This window comes from Mercenaria mercenaria, chromosome 18 (genome assembly GCF_021730395.1).
Source record: "Mercenaria mercenaria strain notata chromosome 18, MADL_Memer_1, whole genome shotgun sequence".
In the NCBI taxonomy this organism is placed as follows: Eukaryota; Metazoa; Mollusca; class Bivalvia; order Venerida; family Veneridae; genus Mercenaria; species Mercenaria mercenaria.
This window is the reverse complement of record NC_069378.1, coordinates 15,722,514-15,741,996: the sequence shown is the minus strand read 5'-3', so window position 1 is coordinate 15,741,996 and position 19,483 is coordinate 15,722,514. Positions and strand designations below refer to the sequence as shown.

The window sequence follows — 19,483 nt, the reverse complement described above, 5'->3', positions numbered from 1 at the left end:
GCTCTTTAAAGATACCACTACAACTACTTTATTATGTTTCTCTTGTCATCGATACCGTTTCAAAAATAGACAGGAGCTGTCAAATGAGTGAATTTATATGATGGTAAAAGTTTTGTTTTTACTTTTATATATAAAATTCGATTTTTCATATTTTTGCTTTACACGTTTCACAAGATCCATGTTAAGATATATTTTAAGCAGACAAGACAATGTCCTCAAAAAAATAAAACGTCTGTAGATTTGACTAATGGTAATTTTTAGATGTCATTACATTACTAATTTATGAACAAGTGAAAAGTGTTTGATTTGTTAAACACATTCATAAGACAAAATGAATGCATGGCGGTGATTAGAGATACGGTCATTGTCTTAAAAATAGTATAATTTTGAATGCAGAAAAGCTCTTTTCGTGTTTTGTTTTTATTCTTGTACGTTTCTTTTTCAGCGCTGTCATTTTGTAACGGTGGTTTCAGTTTTGTATTGTTATTACAATGGTTGGAAATGGTGGATGTTCCGATAATACACATGCAAGGCTTTTGTCAAGCAATTGTCTACCTAAGTCACGTCTTCAGGTTAGTTTTTGTTTCTACTGAAATAAAACGAAATATGAATTAGGTGCTGACATGTTTCATTCTGAACAAATGTCTTGCCCTAGATTTGAATTTTACAAATTTTCTAGAGGGATTTTAACTTATTCTGTTCTTGAATGTGTTTTAAAATCAACTTGTAGACAAAAGTGATCTTTTTATTTGATCAAGCGGCTCTGTGGTTGCCAAAAAGCAAACGTTAAACGAACATCGTAAAATTACCCCCTTATATCATGTTTAACCTTCATGAAACAAGCACTCTCTATCGTCAATGGAAATCAGTATTTAGGTCGGAACTTATGCCTTATAGACAGTCATGAACTCCCAAGATATTAGTTTATAGTGAGTTTTATACTCGCGGTAGTGTTATTAGTTTCTGATAGTATCTAAAATGTCTGCCGTATATTCAATTGATATTGTTATAATTGCCCGCGTAATGGAATGTTTAACTGCGTTCAATATAAATATTTTCAGTTTCCTATCTGCGTGGTTTGTTGTCTGCATAGCTGTAGAAAACTACATCATCGCCTTCTATATGTCAAAGGCGGTTACTCTCTGCACAGTGTTTCGCGCCAAAATTGTGATTGGCATGCTTACATTATTTGCCCTAGCTTTGTACGGTGCCATTTTCAGAGTTACGGTTGTAAAACAGGTCAACGAAAACGTGTCATTGTGTACAGTATTGGAAGAGTTTTCAGAATTGAATAAAGTCTACTTCTATTTGGACGCAGCATTAACACTTGCACTGCCAGTACTCGCCACAGCACTTTTGATAAGCATCACTCTTAAGAACAAATGCGACAGAACAAAATCCTCTAACAGCAGTAGAACAGTCTATCGGAGTATAAGCACACACACTCGCTTAACAAAGATAACCAAAGTACTTGTAGTCATTGCCCTGACATACGTAACAATAAATGCCCCTTGCTGCATTAACAAACTTCGTCTGGTGATTCTTTCTGAGGGACGATACACCGAGACTGATATTCTCTTGCAGCATCTATTCCAGCTGATTTCTTACGTTAGCATTTGTACCAATGTCCTTTGCTACTTTGCTTTTGGAAGTAACTTTCGCAGGACAGTTAAGGAATCATTATGTTGCAGTGACATTAGAAAAAGACAACCTAAACCCGTAAGAGAATTCAAGAAGTACTCAACATGAATTCAAGCGTCAAAATTCAAAGAGAGTATGAATCAAAAATGAATTTGTAATTGTTTGCAGAAACAAAACAAACGATACAATATTGCTGTTCCGTTTTTGTCCTGGAAAAGTTTCATAAAGTTTAGTGTTTAGGTCGTTTCTAACGTAATTAGTGGAAGTGATACTTTATGAAAACTTGCAACGCTACAAACGACACCAACAAACACATATTATACCTACACTATAGTTGTCTGAGCAGACACTGTGTTGACTATTATGTTGCCCAGACATCGTAGGTCTGAATCTGAATAAGATTTAAACATGTTATTGTACAAAGTTATGAAATTACGGTATGTTCCAGAGAAAATATATTTGACGATACAAGTATTTAATTAAAAATAATAGGTAAAGTCGTTTGTCTTTTCTTTTCCTAAACTTATTTTTGAACCTACTGATACAGTATACATATCCGATTAACGCACAAAATGTTGTTAATATCAAAGGTGATTAAGGATCGGCAAAATATTTGCACTTTGTGACCGTTAAGCATACCTAACACATCAGTGTTGTCCATATAAAAAAAAACTATAACTATATAGATCGGGCTGTAATTTAGAAGAGTTTGATTAATATTATGTATTTTTATGCTCCCCCCGAAGGGCGGTGGATGGCCATATAGTCGCCACCTTGTCCGTCCGTCCGTCCGTCCGTCCGTCCATCACACTTCTTGTCCGGACGACAACTGAAAAAGTATTGAAGATACCAAGTTGTTACTTTATAATTATAATGATAAGAGTTCATTGTGAGAGAGTACAATGACAAGGATGTATTTATGTGTTACTCCAGTTGGTCCCATTTTTTAATGATCTCCCTTTTTAAAGCATTTTGCAGGGCATGACTCGAATACTATGCTGACTATATATTTCCGAAACACAACCTCCGTGTCTGAAAAGCCCAGTATGCTATAGCAATTTCGTGGAGCATTCATCAATGTTACCGATCGCCTTGTCTAAACTTGAAATGGTGGATTCTAAAGAAACCGCACTATAAAAATTGCGTATCAAACACTCATGATAAAGTATGTGAAATGCCTTATTTTTATCTCTCCGGCGTGTTGATATTTGTCCAAATTATAAAACGCTACACAATAGTTTTCCTTAAGTATACCTTATTTGAATAAATAATATTACTTAATTTTACTAACATGACGTGAAAAATTGATTATTATACTTCATGACTTACTATTTAACCCTGGTCCCGTTTCAAAAACTTTAAAAATGTTTTCGTCAAATTGGACCTGATCTCTGGGACAGATTGCGAGGTATGTTAACTTCGGGACAGGGTTGTCTCGTCTTTGGCATTTACTGTTTCCGGATTATTATTATGTTTTATGTAATAAAGAAAATTCACTATATTATCAATTAATTAAGTTATAAAAGACAGATATTTGCACACAACCACGTGTCTGCACTTCATTCTCAGAATATATCTGTTTTAGGTCACGTGTTCATCTTATACCCTCTACATTAAACAAAAAGTTAAATGTACAGAATTAAAAGTCAGGCGAGCTCGCTGTACAACAATTGAATTCTTATCCGTATGATTCGGGGACTGTTCCCAAAGGCATAACGTCATCATTCGAAATATAAATCCACACTCCCTAAAACCTACTGACATAGCATGCACACCTAATTTACATTTAAACAGTTATTATCAAGGTGATGAACTAAGGAGAGGTAAAACCATTGCACTCTGTGACCGTTAGACATTCATTAGTGTTGTCCAGATTATATTACAATGACAGTATAGTTAGGATAGCTATTTAAAAGAGTTTGTTTTCTAAACTTGAAAATGGTATTTAACCAATAGCATGCTGGATGCGATTGATTCTGCCTTTGCGACCAGTGCAGATCATGATCAGCCTGCACATCCGTGCAGCCTGATCATGATCTGCGCTGTTCGCCATTCTGTCAGAATCTTTTAATAAGATTTGACCTCCAATTGTGAACTTGACCTTTAAGCCAGGGGTCCGGGATTTAAGCATGACAAGTTGCCCTATCATGCGGAGCATTGTGCCAAGTGATATTAAAATCCCTTAATAAATGACAGAGTTATCGACCGGACACGAAACAGACCCTGTTCATGCCATGTTAATATTTGACTTTCAAGTGTGACCTTAACCTTTGAGAAAGGGGTCTAAAGTTGTGTCGGACCCATCGTCTGATTATGAAGTACATGTGTGCCAAGTAATATTAAAATACCTTCATGTATGGCAGAGTTGTGGACCGCACAGGAAAAAAGCCCTCTTGACCTTTGACCTCCAACTGTGACCTTGACCTTTGAGCTAGAGGTCCGGGTTTTGCGCATGAAAAATTTACGATAATGTACTTGAAAAAAGTCTCAATTTTAATCTGAACTGTATAGATATTCTAAGTCTGAAAATTACAAATTAATACTAACTCACTTTTTACAAACACCAGCAACATCTGGAGAGTATTGTGCATTCGGAAAAGTGTTTGATAATATCTGTGCTATTATATTGGGGCAAAAGACCAAGTATTTTTACAGTTTTATTTATATTTTCTTGTTCTAGCGTATGTGTAGGTTAATTTACAATATGCATTAAATTGTCGACATCAAAGGGCAAATCAACTTCCTGAGAAATACTTACATCAGTACTAGATGATGGTTTAGGAATTACTGGAATGTGTAAACTTTCCCCTTGTATGAAGTTATCTATGTCATAAATTTCACTATCAGAGAAACTGGAATCTTCCAGAGAAGAAGTATCGCTGTCGAAATTGAGGTCAATGGGTAAATTGTTAATGACTGTGATCTCATACTTACAACATTCAATTGTGCAGGAGTGTAGTGATAAAATTGCTCTACCTCATCAGATATTGGGATTAATTTGGTTTTACTGAATCCAATTACCGTGCAGGAGTGTAGTGATAAAATTGCTCTACCTCATCAGATATTGGGATTAATTTGGTTTTACTGAATCCAATTACCCTTAGACCTTTTTTTTTTATTGCTTTTTGCCCTCCCTATAGCAACCCCTAACTGACCTGGACCAAATTTGTCTGTTGTATCATTTCAACTCTGTCTAGCATTAAACCTTGGGCTTTGTGTATTGTTATGCTGTAGGAAATAACTAGTGGTATTTGGAATCTACTTGCACCGACTTAGTTTTCCGTGCTATGAAACCTGTTTACAGTTGCAAGATTCTGAACAGCAGTGCAAAAGCCAATAAAATCTACAACAACACGGTCTGGGTAGCATTCTCGTACAATGCCCTTCATGCCATTTACCAAAGAATCAGAATGTATTTTGCACCAATAGTACAGGGCATCAGATTTCAGACAGCGCAGTAGTGGCAACACAATGTGTTCTGATTCACCTATGATCCGCTGCTTGTTGCTTTGTATGTGTATAACTTGCCTTCAAGTTCAGTCGGCTGCAATGTATTAAAGACGTTACTATCAAATCATCGGCCCGATAGTATATTCTATTTAAACGTAATAACACGTTTTGTCTGTGCAGAGCAGTCTCAAGCAGATAATGTCGGGGAAGACCAAACGGAATATCGATGACAAGAAGCAAAAATCTCCGGATTTATCGTCAACAGGGGAAGTTGAGAAAAGTCACATACACTTATTCTTTAAATTCCTCCAAAATATTAATCCGTATTTCTAACTTTCCTGCACAGAAGCTCTATGGACTCAAACAGTTTACATGAAATCATTGATACCTCATCCATTATAAGGCAATCGGTTGATAGAATATTGAGATTATATGCATTAAATTGCTCATTATTCCTTACATTTTGTTACAGCATTTTGTTTGGAAAATCTCCATAGCCTGACCATCGATGAATAGTAGTTCACCCTAATAAACACATTATCGGTCTCAATAACATAAGAAAAATTACCTTCATGTAAATTATATCGTTTGAATATTTTGACAACCAAACCAGTTACTACCAACCTTCCGTCTACCCACAGAGCTGTAACTGCTGTACACAGTACATATGCAGCCATTTAGACAAACCAAACGTTTAGAAGCTCTAGACTAAGTGTGACGTGAAAAAATGCCATTATGTCAACAATAGCCTTCAGTTAGGGGTTAAAGCATGCCTGCAACTTAAGCCTGACAATAGACGAACAGCAAAGGTGCATTTTATGATCTCTTCTTAATTCGTGGACAAACTTAATTGTTGCGTGGCCTTGCTAGTCGTTTCATGTAAGTCTCATCGTCCGAGATTTATGGTAGAGTGCCTCGCTGGACATTTTTGCGCATAGTTTGGTACAGCCAACGATCTTACATGAGCCAGCTTCCTCACGTGAAATATATTCTACGTTCCTAAATGGAGTTTCGCACCCACGATTCAAAAACGCTGGAAACGATTACTAATGACAAGTAATACTATCGAAAAGTTGTGTGCCCCAACGCAGCTCACACATATGCAAAATCGAGAAGTTGATAATGTATACTAAACCACAAGGATGAATATCAAACAGGGAATGTCACAGTTTCGTGTAAATTTTACTGAAACTACCGTACACAATTATTATTTTGTAAAATAAAAAACGCAAAACACGCGAAAAAAATCCGACATGGAAGTCCCGATAATGTGCGTATTCCCTCTTAATGTTCATTATTTGTATACCAACTGACATTTGCATTGTATGAAAACATAAGCAGGAATTGAGTTAAAAATGTCATTATAATATTTTAAAGTAAGAAACGGGCAAACGCCAGAAAAAAGACATACAAGACATATTTAATTTATAAAGTCCGAAATGGACATAACTCCAAAACAAATCGGATATGAAAGTCTCATCAATATGTACCTGTACACTGCTTGTTTATGATGTATACCACGATTCATAACTGCAGGAGTTTTAATCGTATACCAGTAGCTATGTTATAATAATGTAAACATGGGCATATTAAGGCAAGACAAAATAATAAAACATGATAGTCTTGACAATATGTCCACTTCATGTTGATGGTCTATCCGTACCAAGTTTCACTTGAATGTAATAGAAACTGCAGGACCTGTGATGTTTCGTTCATACATGAATACATTTTTGCAAATTTGAAATAAGAGCAGTACTTTACTATTATGCACCTAATTATGGTTAGCATCAGCCTTTGTTCATTGTCTAGTGAAGGCAACTTTGAAGGTGTTTATTCACCATATCATACTGTATCTGAAGTAAAAGACCAACATACATGTACACATTTATATAAATAAGACACGAAGACTTCTTTCATAAATATCTTCAACATCTCCTTGCTGATACTGTTTATTAAAAACGATTTTTAGAAATGAAATTTGATAGAAATATGTTTATCCAAATTATTTTATAGTTTACATAAGAAATGCTAAATGTCACATTTATTATCAAAATACCGATAATGTTCATGACTTCATACTTGTTTTTGGTTATTGTAAATACATCATACCTGGTCTCATTGTTTCATTTTTACATATGTACAGTACACTTACAAATTTTATGAGTATAATGTAAGGAAATTAACATTACTAAACATTTTTTATGGAATTTTGACAAAGCTGAATTTAAGTATTAACTATTCATATCTGTACACTTGTTAATGAAGTTGTAAATACAATGTATTATATATGTTCAAGTTCACTAAATTAAAAAGTATGTCTGTAAGTCTACTGCACATAGGTCTGTTGTATAAATGCAGTTGAAATATTCGTTCATGGAATAAGAAATGAAAATTATAGTATTTATTGTCATTCAGGGTCAATTTGTTGACATTTTAGTACATCATCAAACTGTTTAATTTAGAGCCAGAGTTTATACATTTATGCAGAGATATCCCTTCTTCTTCCAGACATTGTTTGCTTCCAAAAAGTACTTTTTCAGGTAATAATAGTGTTTATAGAATATCAGTACTGTTGGCAGCTATCATACATTCCTTGCAAAATACGAAATATGCCAAGCACTGGAGTACGACAAGCACATGTTCCACCACTCTACAAGTCAACAACCTATTATCCTTTTCACTTGCGATGGTATACACTACATAAGGTCCTACATTACCGATTTTAACATGACTTTAGAACCTCTGTCCATGAAATAATATTCCAATTTTGCATTGAACTTTGAATCTACATCCGGCTTAGTGTGTTTCCAGCGATACACGCATATGACCTCCACCAGAAAAATGCGTTTAATTGGTCATGACCAGACAGTTCGTTTCAAAATCTTGAAATACAGACGAATGATTAGCAACCTTGTTTTGAGCTCCTTGCAGGTCTGCATTTATTCATCTATAAATTTTCTTTCATTGTAATCAGACCAACATGACCTTTTGACAGCTCATGCATGTTAACATCCGAAACAAAAATAGTGCAACATGTGTTCCAGTTAAATGAATCTATGACACCGACATGAATTATATTCATATACATAATTTATCGCATGCAGGTTTAAGAAAACAGTTTACAGTTGTTTTTTTATGTTAAGAACCTAAAACAACGTAGTCCACACGGACATGTGCTAAAGCCTGGTCACAATGCCACGCACAGATTTAAATGACTGAAATTTACACATTACTCTGTTAGTAGTGTGTTTGTGAGAGATCCGCCACGACGGGAGTGGGAGCGGGGAGCAGGAGCAGGAGCGGAGCAGATTGCGTAATCAATTAATTAATTAATTAATTAGTTAATTAGATGCTTGGGGGAGATTGCATCATGCGGGTGTTGATTGCGCGATTTAATCTCATTTGCTGAGGGCAGAAAAAGTGTATTGAAAGGGATCAGGTGTTTTTGGCCACTGCTTATCTTGATCAATTAATTAATTATATATAATTAATAACGATTTTGTTATAAGGAGAAGTGTACACTTCGTCGGCTGTAGGGAGCGTAGACAAAGTAAAAAAAAAATGGATGCCGGAAAGAATTTCGAGATCAGACAACGCAGGAGAGTGCGCATGCTAGAGTTTTCATTAAAGGTTCACTATGCACAAGCTGTGGTAGATAACATAGAATACGCCGCAAGGTCGGCTTGCTGCGGGTGCGAATACAGAAGTTTGTCACAGACTGATCACTCGTGCGTTATGCTAAATCAAGCTGAGAAGCTGCGCATTTACTTTGATAGGATATTAGTAAGACTTGATGAGGAAAAGATCATTCTTAAATGGCAGAGGACAGTCAGCCTTTTTTACGGATACGACTGCCTCATCAACATGTTTATGTTAAATGTATTATGTCTAGACTATCGAGAAACTGCGATGAAAACAGAAGACTGGAAAAAAAATGTGTTTGAAATTGCCCTCGTCATGTTGAAAATCTAACCACTTCCTCTTGCGTGCGCATGCGCACACGACTATTACACGCTCTAAGTTATAGCTACAACTTGCTGCAAAATGAACGCAACGGAAATTGGCCAATACAAAACTAGGGAATCCGACTATGCTGTTCACGAGGGCGATTCGTTCGTTAAATTCATAGCTCCAGCAACTATGTTACTGGTAAGTACAGCAGCCACGGACAAACCACTGTTTAAAATGTCTGAAATATTGCGGAAAGTACTATTATTTCTCGGTAGATGATGCTGATGATGATGATGATGAAAAATAATACATGTTGCTGGGACTTTATCATAGACTAACGGTTCATGCTCTCTGACTGGTCAATTAGTTTTTGCAATGTCAATGTAAAAATGTCATTTTCTGTTCAACAGGTTGGTCAGAGTAACAGTGGGAAAACGCGATACATGCAGAAGATCATTCAAAATGGAGAGGGCATGTTCACAATTACGCCTTCGAGGTATATATGGCTGTACAATATTCACCAGGATTTGTACGACGACATTGAGAGAACCGTTCCAAACGTAAGTTTTGTTCAAGGTCTGCCCTCCCGCTCTGATGTCGAGGCCTGGGCGAAGAACGAAAAACATCTTGTGATACTTTTGGACGACCTGTATCATTTGATGATCAGTTCTAGGGACGTGTTGGATTTGTTTGTTCTTTTGTGTCACCATCTGACATGCACACTGGTAATAAGTTGTCACAACATATTCATGAGTTCGAAATACGCAAAGACCATGACGACAAATCTCCATTACATACTGCTGTTTAAGCTGCAAAATCGCCTGCAGCTTTCAACACTCGGAACGCAGCTGTTTTGTCACAGCAAAAAGGCCAAGCACTTCGTACAGGTATACGATGACGTCATGGAAACGGATCAATTCAGCCCTTTAATTATCGACCTTAGTCCACAGTCACGTCACTCGGATTACAAGCTTAGATCTAATGTTTTACCTGGACAACTGCCCATCGTTTATCAGCTGGAATAAAAACACGCACCGCAGACGCCTTATAAGATAAACATATCGAGTATAGGACTTATATTGTGAGGCGCTAACTGACAAACAACCAAACAACAAATACACACACACAATCAGTGAATATTCAAGTGACAGCACGTTTAAGCCATCAGGTTGTGATATGGACAGGATAATCGACGAGATAAGTTTATTTCGCTATCTTGCAGTGGCGGCTCCCAGTCAAAGAAAGCAGTTGCTTCGCTGTATTTCGAGACAACAGATCAATGCAATTTCGGAAATTAGTTTAAATCTGTTGCATGGAAATATTGAAATTTCCGACAGAGACTTTGCGAACTTAATCAGACACAAAAACACTCTGAGAAAACTAGCCATCAAGTCGGTCGATCACAGTACAAAACGTGAGCTTATGTGCAAAGACGCGAACGGATTAAAACTTCTAATGCATGTGTTTTTGAAACATTTTGACAAGTGCACTGACAGCGAAACATCTTGCAGTGAGGAAGATTTACCAGAGACTTCACCAAGAACCTCAATCGACCAAACGTTTCAAAATGACATCGGAGACAGGACAAGGCTTTCGCAAACTCATTCTGATTCCACTGACACGCTATCAGCAGCTACTACAAAAACAACAACAACAACAAGCGGACTTGAACCAGCAGCAGCATCATCATCATCATCATCAGCAGCAGCAGCAACAACAACAACAACAACAACAGCGGCAGCACGAGAAACAACTACATCAGCAGCAGCAGCAGTTCATGGATCAGACACAGGAAGTCCAACCCCCGCATCGCCAGTGTGCTCAAATAACAGGGCCAGCTAAACCGATTGAGAATTCTATCAGAGAGCACAGCGGACGGAAAGAACTAGCCGAAACATTTTCAGATTTAAACAGTAAACATGTGGGCGGAGACATTCGGAACAAACCTGTAGGCGCAAACACGGGCAATGTTACTGGATTTAAAACCCGCGTGAATGGTAGTAAAGCTGGTGTAGTGTCTAAAAGTTTCAAGAAGAAAAAGGGTTGGATTCCATACTGAACACTGACTTATTCATGATCTCACACAAATCTGAATGGCCATTTACTTGTGTTGTGTCTTATTATGTATATAATTATCATGTTTTATATTGTAAGCATGTAAATGGAAGAGACTGAAATAAACAAACTTCACGGAACAAAAAGAAGCAAACTCGCTTTACAGTTACACAAGGCTTTTAATTTCACGTTAAAATAGATAATATGATCCGTAAAGGGAGGTAATCACAGACAATGGATTAATTGCATTTAATATCACAATAATGAATTGTTCAAACCTATGACAGGATTAAACACAAAACTTACACATTTTATGTTCATAGCAAAAATGGCAGTGTGAAAGATAGCGCCTGCAAATAAAAACGATACGGTCTTACTGATGTATCAAATGATCAAATGCTGATAACGTTCTTGTATTACGATAAAAGGTGTTATCACAGTATAAATGAATAGCTTGATACTAGTATATAGATAAATAGATGAATGAATGAAGAAATACCTTTTAAAACTTATTTTAACACTGACCTGTATAAAAAAATAAACACTTGCTATTGTCTTAATAAAACATGAAAGAAACTTTTTGATTTTGCTGTCTGTCTGTCTGTCAGTTCCTCGAGTTTTAACGCTACAATCAATGGTTCACAGTCTCAGGAATGTTCATTGCCGAGGGAACAGTGCCCAAAACTTACTGAATCGACAGCATTAAAGTGGTATCTTTTCGTATCGAGTACATTTAAGACCTTTTTTGTAACCGATACCTGATAGAGTTTTTGACCATAGTGTCTTATTTCTTTAACATTCGTCTGGTGACAAGAGCCGGAAACTAGACACTCTTTGTAAAGCTCGTGCCGCAGTTCCCTGGAGCAACCTTTCCTCGCTTGTTTAAATCCTTTGTCCGTTTGCATGGAGTAACATTTAGGACTCAGAGCCACAAATTCACAGCAGACATGCCCGGGTAGTTCAAATTTTAGCTTTCCTGGAACCATTCGGTTGTGATCACTTTTAAGCGGGTGAGTTTCGGGCAAATTTGAAAAATCGAATAAATGCATAGCTTTCTTGTACCTGTCGTCAAGGTCAGAAACGCCGGTTGTCTTTATCACGAATGAGTCGGTGTCCCCCGAAAGGAAGGCAACCTTACCCCCCTTTGCTAAATCTGTCTTGACGAAATCGTAGTAAAATGAATACACCGCGAGTTTTGATAGTTCTAAGACACAGAATCCTACTGTTATTGGCTTTGAGAGCATCACAATTGGGCGGTGCAGTTGCACCGCTGTCAGATTTTCGTGAAACACGCGCAGGCAGTCGAATGTTGTTTTTGACACGTACCTCTTCACACTTTCACTGCTCGTGCATATCCTCACATCAGTATAGTTTCTGGGATTCTCATAGCTTTTTCCTATAGAAAAGAAAAAGACAGTGTGGAAATAAGAACAAGTGTTATAACAACAACAACAACTTACATAAATGTATACATACATACTCACAACTGAAATTCAAATGACATAACATAGGTCAAAGACTTTTAACATAAAAACAATTGCAGCCGCTGAGATGTTCTTTGAAAATAGTTTAAATTTAAATTTACTTGTTTCAGCAATATTTTGTTTGTTTTTAAAAGTATATGCGCATATAGATCGATCTACTTTAAAACGCGCAAAATGAAAAGAAATCACATAACGCAGCTATGTGTACAGACGCTTATCAACTACACTCACGTGTCGCACCATTTCATAAGTTAATGTCAGACATACCTGCTACGAGATTACTGATGTTTTTCCACATTTTTCTGTACAATGGCGCACGTGCCGACATTCTCTGTTCGGAACAGTGTTTCATGAAGTTTTCTAGGAATGGCACCTGAGTAAATGTCAGGACCCTGTGCACCCTCGTCACCCGGAGGCCGTGTCTGACGTAAAACTGCAAGTTCCTGTAGTGTAAAGTGTACTTGCTTTTGTCTCTTAAAGTGAGACAACAGAAAGTTTCAAGAGAAGAGTTAATCTTGAAGAAGGCCAAGTCGATCTGACTGCTGATGTCGTCTGCTGTCAGCAACACCTGCGCTTGAGAACGGAATGTGGGCCTCTCTTCGTCTCTGAAATTTTAAAATCAAGACACCCTCTCTTTATTTTCATTAATTAATTAATTAATTAATTAAATACATAAGTGATAAATAATGACATGTGATCCCAACAGCAAACTTGGCAGCCGCATTATGAGCCTGCAACATATGCTCACTTCGTTGCTTGCTCACGGCGGTAATGCACTCTACGTATTATTATTATTAAAGACCCACCACAACACAGTGACTTCCAAGCTATTCTAAAAGATGATAGGTGAACAGTTTCGGCCGGCCCTCCCTGCCTGAATTAATGAGTTTTTGTTGTTTTGATTTTGTACAATTTCATCTGCAAACTTACTCAGTCATTCATTTGTACATTCATTCTCTTGTCAGTATAGCTTTAAAACATAGAATAACAAATCCTTCTCTTTTCAGTTTAGTTTTAAAAACATAGAATAAGAGCTTACATCTTACACTGTATAAACAAAGTGTGGTCTAAACACACCTTAATACGCCAAGTGCTGTGCATCATAACACGAATTTGATAATGCACAACGTTTAAGGCACAGGAAACGTTTGTAAAATCGACTTGTTTATGATAGTTAAAGAAAGTAGAATTTATGATGTTTCGGCAGGCAGAGCTAAAATGAGACAGAAAAAATATTACATTCGTGACTTTCCACATTGAATTAATGATAAACTCGTCGAATAAAATTGATAAATCGCTCGGCAGAGCCTCGCATTTTATCATTATTATTATTATTATCTTACTCAGCTCGTTGAATAAATTCAATATGAAAAGACACACACTCATATACAGTCCTCTTTATAAAGACGAATAGAATGAATGAATCAATTACCTTATGTTACCCTCGCTGTCAAAACGCAACATCCGGGCATTCACCGCCATGTACCAGCGCGTGTTCGTCCATCTGAAAACAAAAAAAAGAGAGAAAAACATTGTTTATTCCACAAGACTTTACATTTTTTGTTAAAGATATCCAATGCGCACCATTCACTAAATCAGGTTATTTTAAATACTGTCTTTGAATGTAGAGAATTTCGTAAACAGTCTGCATTTGGCAGAGCTACATTTACAACAAAATGTCATATATACAATAGTCATTTGTTTAAAAAAAAAAAGAAGAGAAAAAAACAACACCTCCAGTTTTAAAGCGGATGTCCACATTTATACTGTGCTTTACTTTACACGTATCAGGTGTGGTGTGTTCTGCTTTAAACCGAACACGGTGTTTACAAATGTGCCAAGAAGTAATTGTTCATGTTTTCAAATAGTAATTTATGTACATATAATATTTAGAAACGAATAAATCGGCGCTTGATGTCATGTAAAAATAATGAATAAATTGGTTTGAAACGAGACGAAACTTCATGATTAAGATAAAGGTGTTTTACCTGTTTAGCTGTTCAGTGAGGTTCCAGTTAAAATGTGATCTTTTGCCAGAAAACATTTCTAGCAGAGAATGTTTTTCCGCGCCAGATGGTTTTATGGTGAAAACGACACCTGCGTTGCCGTGGATACGTTTAATTGACTGTCTGAAAGCTGGGTGATTTTGTTCAGGAGATTGGTGGTCACATCCTGACGGACCTGCCACGGACCCTGTGCAGGTGGATCTTCTTTGCGCAGCAGACACGGTGGCAGATTTGCCTGCAATTTTTCTCAGCGTCCGTGCCTGATGAACTGTTAAATACTCTTTGTTTAAATGTTTTCTTGCGTGTTTAGCCAGATTGTCCTTCGTGTCAAAACATTTCCCGCAGTGGGGACACTTGTTCGAATGTTTATTTCTGATATGTCTGTCTAGAAAACGAGATGACGCGAACGTTTTGCTGCATAGGTGACAGGGGAATGTCGCTCTTGCTGTTGAAACACCGTTGCAGGTGCCAGCTCCGTGTCTCTTCATGTTGCCGGCTTTAGTAAAAGTTTTGAGACACTTTTCGCACTGTAGACTTGCTTGTTGGCTCACACCCGGCTCACAACCAGCTCCAGCCTGGTGTCTTTTCAGCTTGCTGGCTAGAGTAAAAGTTCTGAGACACTTTTCGCACTGTAGGCTCACACCCGGCTCACAACCAGCTCCAGCCTGGTGTCTTTTCAGGTTGCTGGCTTTAGTAAAAGTTTTGAGACACTTTTCGCACTGTAGACTTGCTTGTTGGCTGGTCACATCCGGGTCACACGCGACTGTAGCCTGGTGTCTCACCAGATTGCTAGATCTTGAAAAAGTTTTTAAGCATTTTGGACACTGAAAAGCTCCACTGACGAGCGACTTTTCCAAACGACGTTTCTCCTCATTCACGGAATTCGTGTCTGGTACGAAAGCAGTCCTTTCGGTCGGAAAGAGGAACGAAGTTATGTATCTGTCGTCGTCGTTCATCTTGTCACTTGAAACTTGAACAATAGCAACGCTCTCAACAAGCAGAAGCACTTATATACATATGTATCCGAAGATGTGCGCGTGCGTAGTAACTCACAAAACGCCCCTTCTTACTGTATCAGGTGATGCAATGACGTTCAACAACAACAACAAACAACAACAAAAAAAAAAAATAAAAATGAAATAATCCTATTATCATAAATGTTATTTTCTGGAAAACTTCCAGGACGTCACTGGGTACGCGGTTATGACGTTATTAGTTAATGGGTTCAAAACGACCCGACAACAGAAGAGGTCTCTGCCTCCCTGATACCCGATGCAATAATCAAACTTTTTTTCAATTAACACTCTTCCGTAAAAACTGCGTTTAACAATCCGGCTTTCTTGCAGCGTCTCTGTAATGGTGCTCAGAGCCACCTCCTCACTGTTAAATGTGGTTTTGCTTTCCTTTTCCAGAACATGGTTTAGAAAAATATGTCGCGGCAGAAATCGCATTTTGATAATTTTGATATAGATATATATTACTTGAATACTCGCATGTAATGAAAACAAAAAAAAATCATATTGTGCTTTTTTATGGCTTTTCTGTTGGACGACGTAACAACCCATGTTTTTTCTATTTTGGTTCAACAATGACATTAATTGGCAAAATTTGTGCCACTTCTAAAGGTGTTTAGATGCGCGCTTATCAGATGCCCAGAAAAAAACTTCTTCAGGGCATCTTTGACCTTATGCAAGTGATATTGGTTTTACATCAGATAAGGACGTTCTCCCTTATTGACAAATATACACTTAAGGGCATTGTCTTTGTTCATTGTAAACTGAACAGGATACAATCAAAACAGCGTGGCATATGAGCAACGGCCATAAAGTCGTAAAGGGGAGGTAATAATAATAACAATAGATTCAATAAAACAGTCTAGTATATTCAGCAATATTCAAATCTTTGACAAATGTTGAAGAAAGTAATTATAAGAAATAGGATTTAACAAGAAATGAATGTATTCATAACAGAAAACGCGGCAGGCACATTTTAATAAAAGACTTTACGAGCTTTTAAAACTAACAGTGATGGAAGACCTTTTACAGTTATTCATATTCATATTCATTCATTCATTCATACATTCATTCATTCATTCATTCATTCATTCATTCTTCCTTTGGTGCCTGTGCGGCTGTCCGATTCCAACCGACATTGTAATGATTTTCAGTCCAGCAGAAACAACGCAAAGCCGTATGTTTGGCCAAAAAGTAACACTTCAAACAGCACAGATGTCCGCATCTTGAAAATGCCCTTGCATTTGGTCTGATTACGATGACACCGCACAAAGTACATTGCTCCCTCAATTCTTCCATTCCGGGAGCGTAAAAGTCTATAGTAGGAATATGTACATACTTCAAGTATTTATCGTTTGCCATTTTCAGTTCTAAGTCTGTTGCTTTTTTCATGCAGTCACACAGATAACACCTACTGCTGCTGGTAGTCATTTTACGGAGAAAATGTGCACAGAAATCAGTTTTTTTTTATTTTTGAATTGTTTTTTTTTTTTTGTATAGTTAGATATTAATTATCGCTCGCTTCTTGTGTGAATAAACGTAATATGATAATGTTCGTTTCATCAGATAAGGACGTTCTCCCTTATCGACAAATATTCCAAGGGCATTGTCTTTGTTATTGTAAGAGTAAACAAGATTATAAGCATGGACAAGATACAATCGAAAACAGCGTGGCATTTGAGCAGCGGGGTATATCGGTAACTAACCAGCAGACTGTGTGTAAACAACAACAACAACATGACAGTAATTAAAGTGCCTTTGATAGCCGACGCCAAAAAAATCATTTCTGTTAAAGGTCCATAATGCTTTGAATTTCTATTTTAAAAACAGACGTCAGCGTACTTACATAGTTGTAAAAGCGCCACTTTTAATAATAATATTGCCCAGGAACTGTAATAGTAAGAGTCATAAAGGGAGGTAATAAAAACAACAAAACATTCCAGCATATTCAGCAATATTCAAATCTTTGACAAATGTTGAAGAAAGTAATTATCAGAAATAGGACTTAAGGTATCCGATCCACAAATAGGTAAAATTTGATGCCTGGTTAGCCCCACAATTTTCTGGTGTCATTTGAACATATTTTGTCGTGTAATTTTTATTTTATTTTTTTCAGTAGACAACACACTTTCAAACGATGTAGCGAAATTATGTGAACTTATCGGGCTTTAAATTTTAATATGCTTTAATAGCACTGCATGCCACGTGGAACTTGCTTAAACATCTGTGGATCGGACACCTTAACAAGAAATGAATGTGCTGTATGTTCATAACAGAAAATTTTGCAGCCACGGTCATTTTAAAGGGGGGGGAATTTTTTTGCACAGAACTTATTTCTATATAGAAAGATAGATATAGATATTAATTATCGCTTCCTGAGACGGCGCACGTGTGCGCCTCGATGAAATATAATATTTGTTTCATCAGATAAGGACTTTCTCTCTTATTGACACGCGCGCATATCCGTACGGGCATTGTCTTTGTTTGTTAATGTAAATAAGAAATAATAATCAAACACAGCGTGTATTCTTAGGCGCATTGTCCTATAATCAAAACGCAGCGTGGATTCTTAGGGGCATTTCTGTCTTATGATGGATGCAGATAAGAAATAACAGCAACAATGCCACACCTCCGCAGCCTCACACTCACTTAAAACCCCTGCGATTTTCACTGTCAATTAATTGCTTTTCATTCATCAGTCGAGACGTTCTTTACACCACTTCCGGCGAAAACTCAACTCACTCGGCTGCTCAAAAACTTACAACTAAAACAAACACTTAACACTCAACACTAAACACTTAAGAGTCATGGCATCCAGGGGAGGACATGGAAACGTTCGGCTCGACGACCACACCCATCTGGAGATAGATACAACGGACGCCGGAGTCGTGACTGGCATGGTTACGGACCTTCGGTCGGGTGCGCAGACAGAACTGAGCATGACTGCCATACTGAACCTCACAGCAGCCATCCCACTCCTGATTGAGGCCCGGGAGTCGATTTTAAATCGGGCCTCCGACGCCGGCGCGACTTACTGCACGCCTTCTAGAGCATCTGCCTCACTTCTGCCAGCCGAGCATCGGCCATCTCCACCAGGGGCACCGGAAGGACGGTCGCAACGGGTTTATGTAATTTCTTCAGACGAAGACGATACTCCGAGGCTACCACCATTGCATCGTCTGCGTCGCACGTTGAACTATTCGTCGTCGGAAAATGAGGCATCGTCGGATTCGTCGTCGTCGTCGGATGACGAGGGTATCTTTGTAACTCAAAGGTTTCCCGACTCGGATTCAGATATGGATGTAGAGATAGAGGACGACCATCTCCAAGACGCACAGCCATTTTTCACCGACGACGACGACGCAGACCAAGAGGGGGATCAGAACGCCTGGGGGAGTGCCGCCTCGGACGCAGAACTGGCGGACATGGAAGACGGCGGAAGTTGACTCAGACAGCTTCCAGAGGAAGTGCTGCTAAAAATCACAGACAGTCTGGAACTATCGGACCTCTATAATTTGAAGCTAACATGCAGATTTCTCAATACTGTCACGGAGACAGGAAACTTTTGGCACAGAAGAGTTAGAAAAGACTTCCAAGCAGTTTTCTTTATAGACAAACTTTCGCTATCGAAGACCGTTTATAAACTGTTGAAAGAGTGTTAAAAATGTGTATTTATCCGTGTATGATATGTTTAAACTTTTTTTCAGTTGTTTTACTTATTTTGTTAATAAAAGAAAATAACAACATTTTCACATTTTTCCCATTTTCATTCACCAAACATCTTGTGAAATAATCATGCCCTCTCTCCCCCGCCCCCTCCCCCCTCAATTCCAACCAGCCCCCGTTCAACTCCTTTCAATATTTGAAAACTGGATCTAAATGC

The 19,483-nt window shown here is 37.8% G+C and overlaps 1 protein-coding gene across 1 annotated transcript; it reads right to left on the bottom strand.

Annotated features, from left to right (window-relative positions):
- Positions 1-11,646: 11,646 nt before the first annotated feature.
- LOC123535347 (uncharacterized) lies at positions 11,647-19,421 on the bottom strand. The gene is made up of 4 exons (XM_053529678.1): positions 14,570-19,421; positions 14,014-14,085; positions 12,849-13,186; positions 11,647-12,493 (listed from the first exon to the last, which is right to left on the bottom strand). The coding sequence occupies exons 1-4, from the start codon at positions 15,541-15,543 to the stop codon at positions 11,745-11,747; spliced, it is 2,133 nt and encodes a 710-aa protein (XP_053385653.1). The 5' UTR covers positions 15,544-19,421; the 3' UTR covers positions 11,647-11,744.
- Between the last annotated feature and the right edge of the window lie 62 nt (positions 19,422-19,483).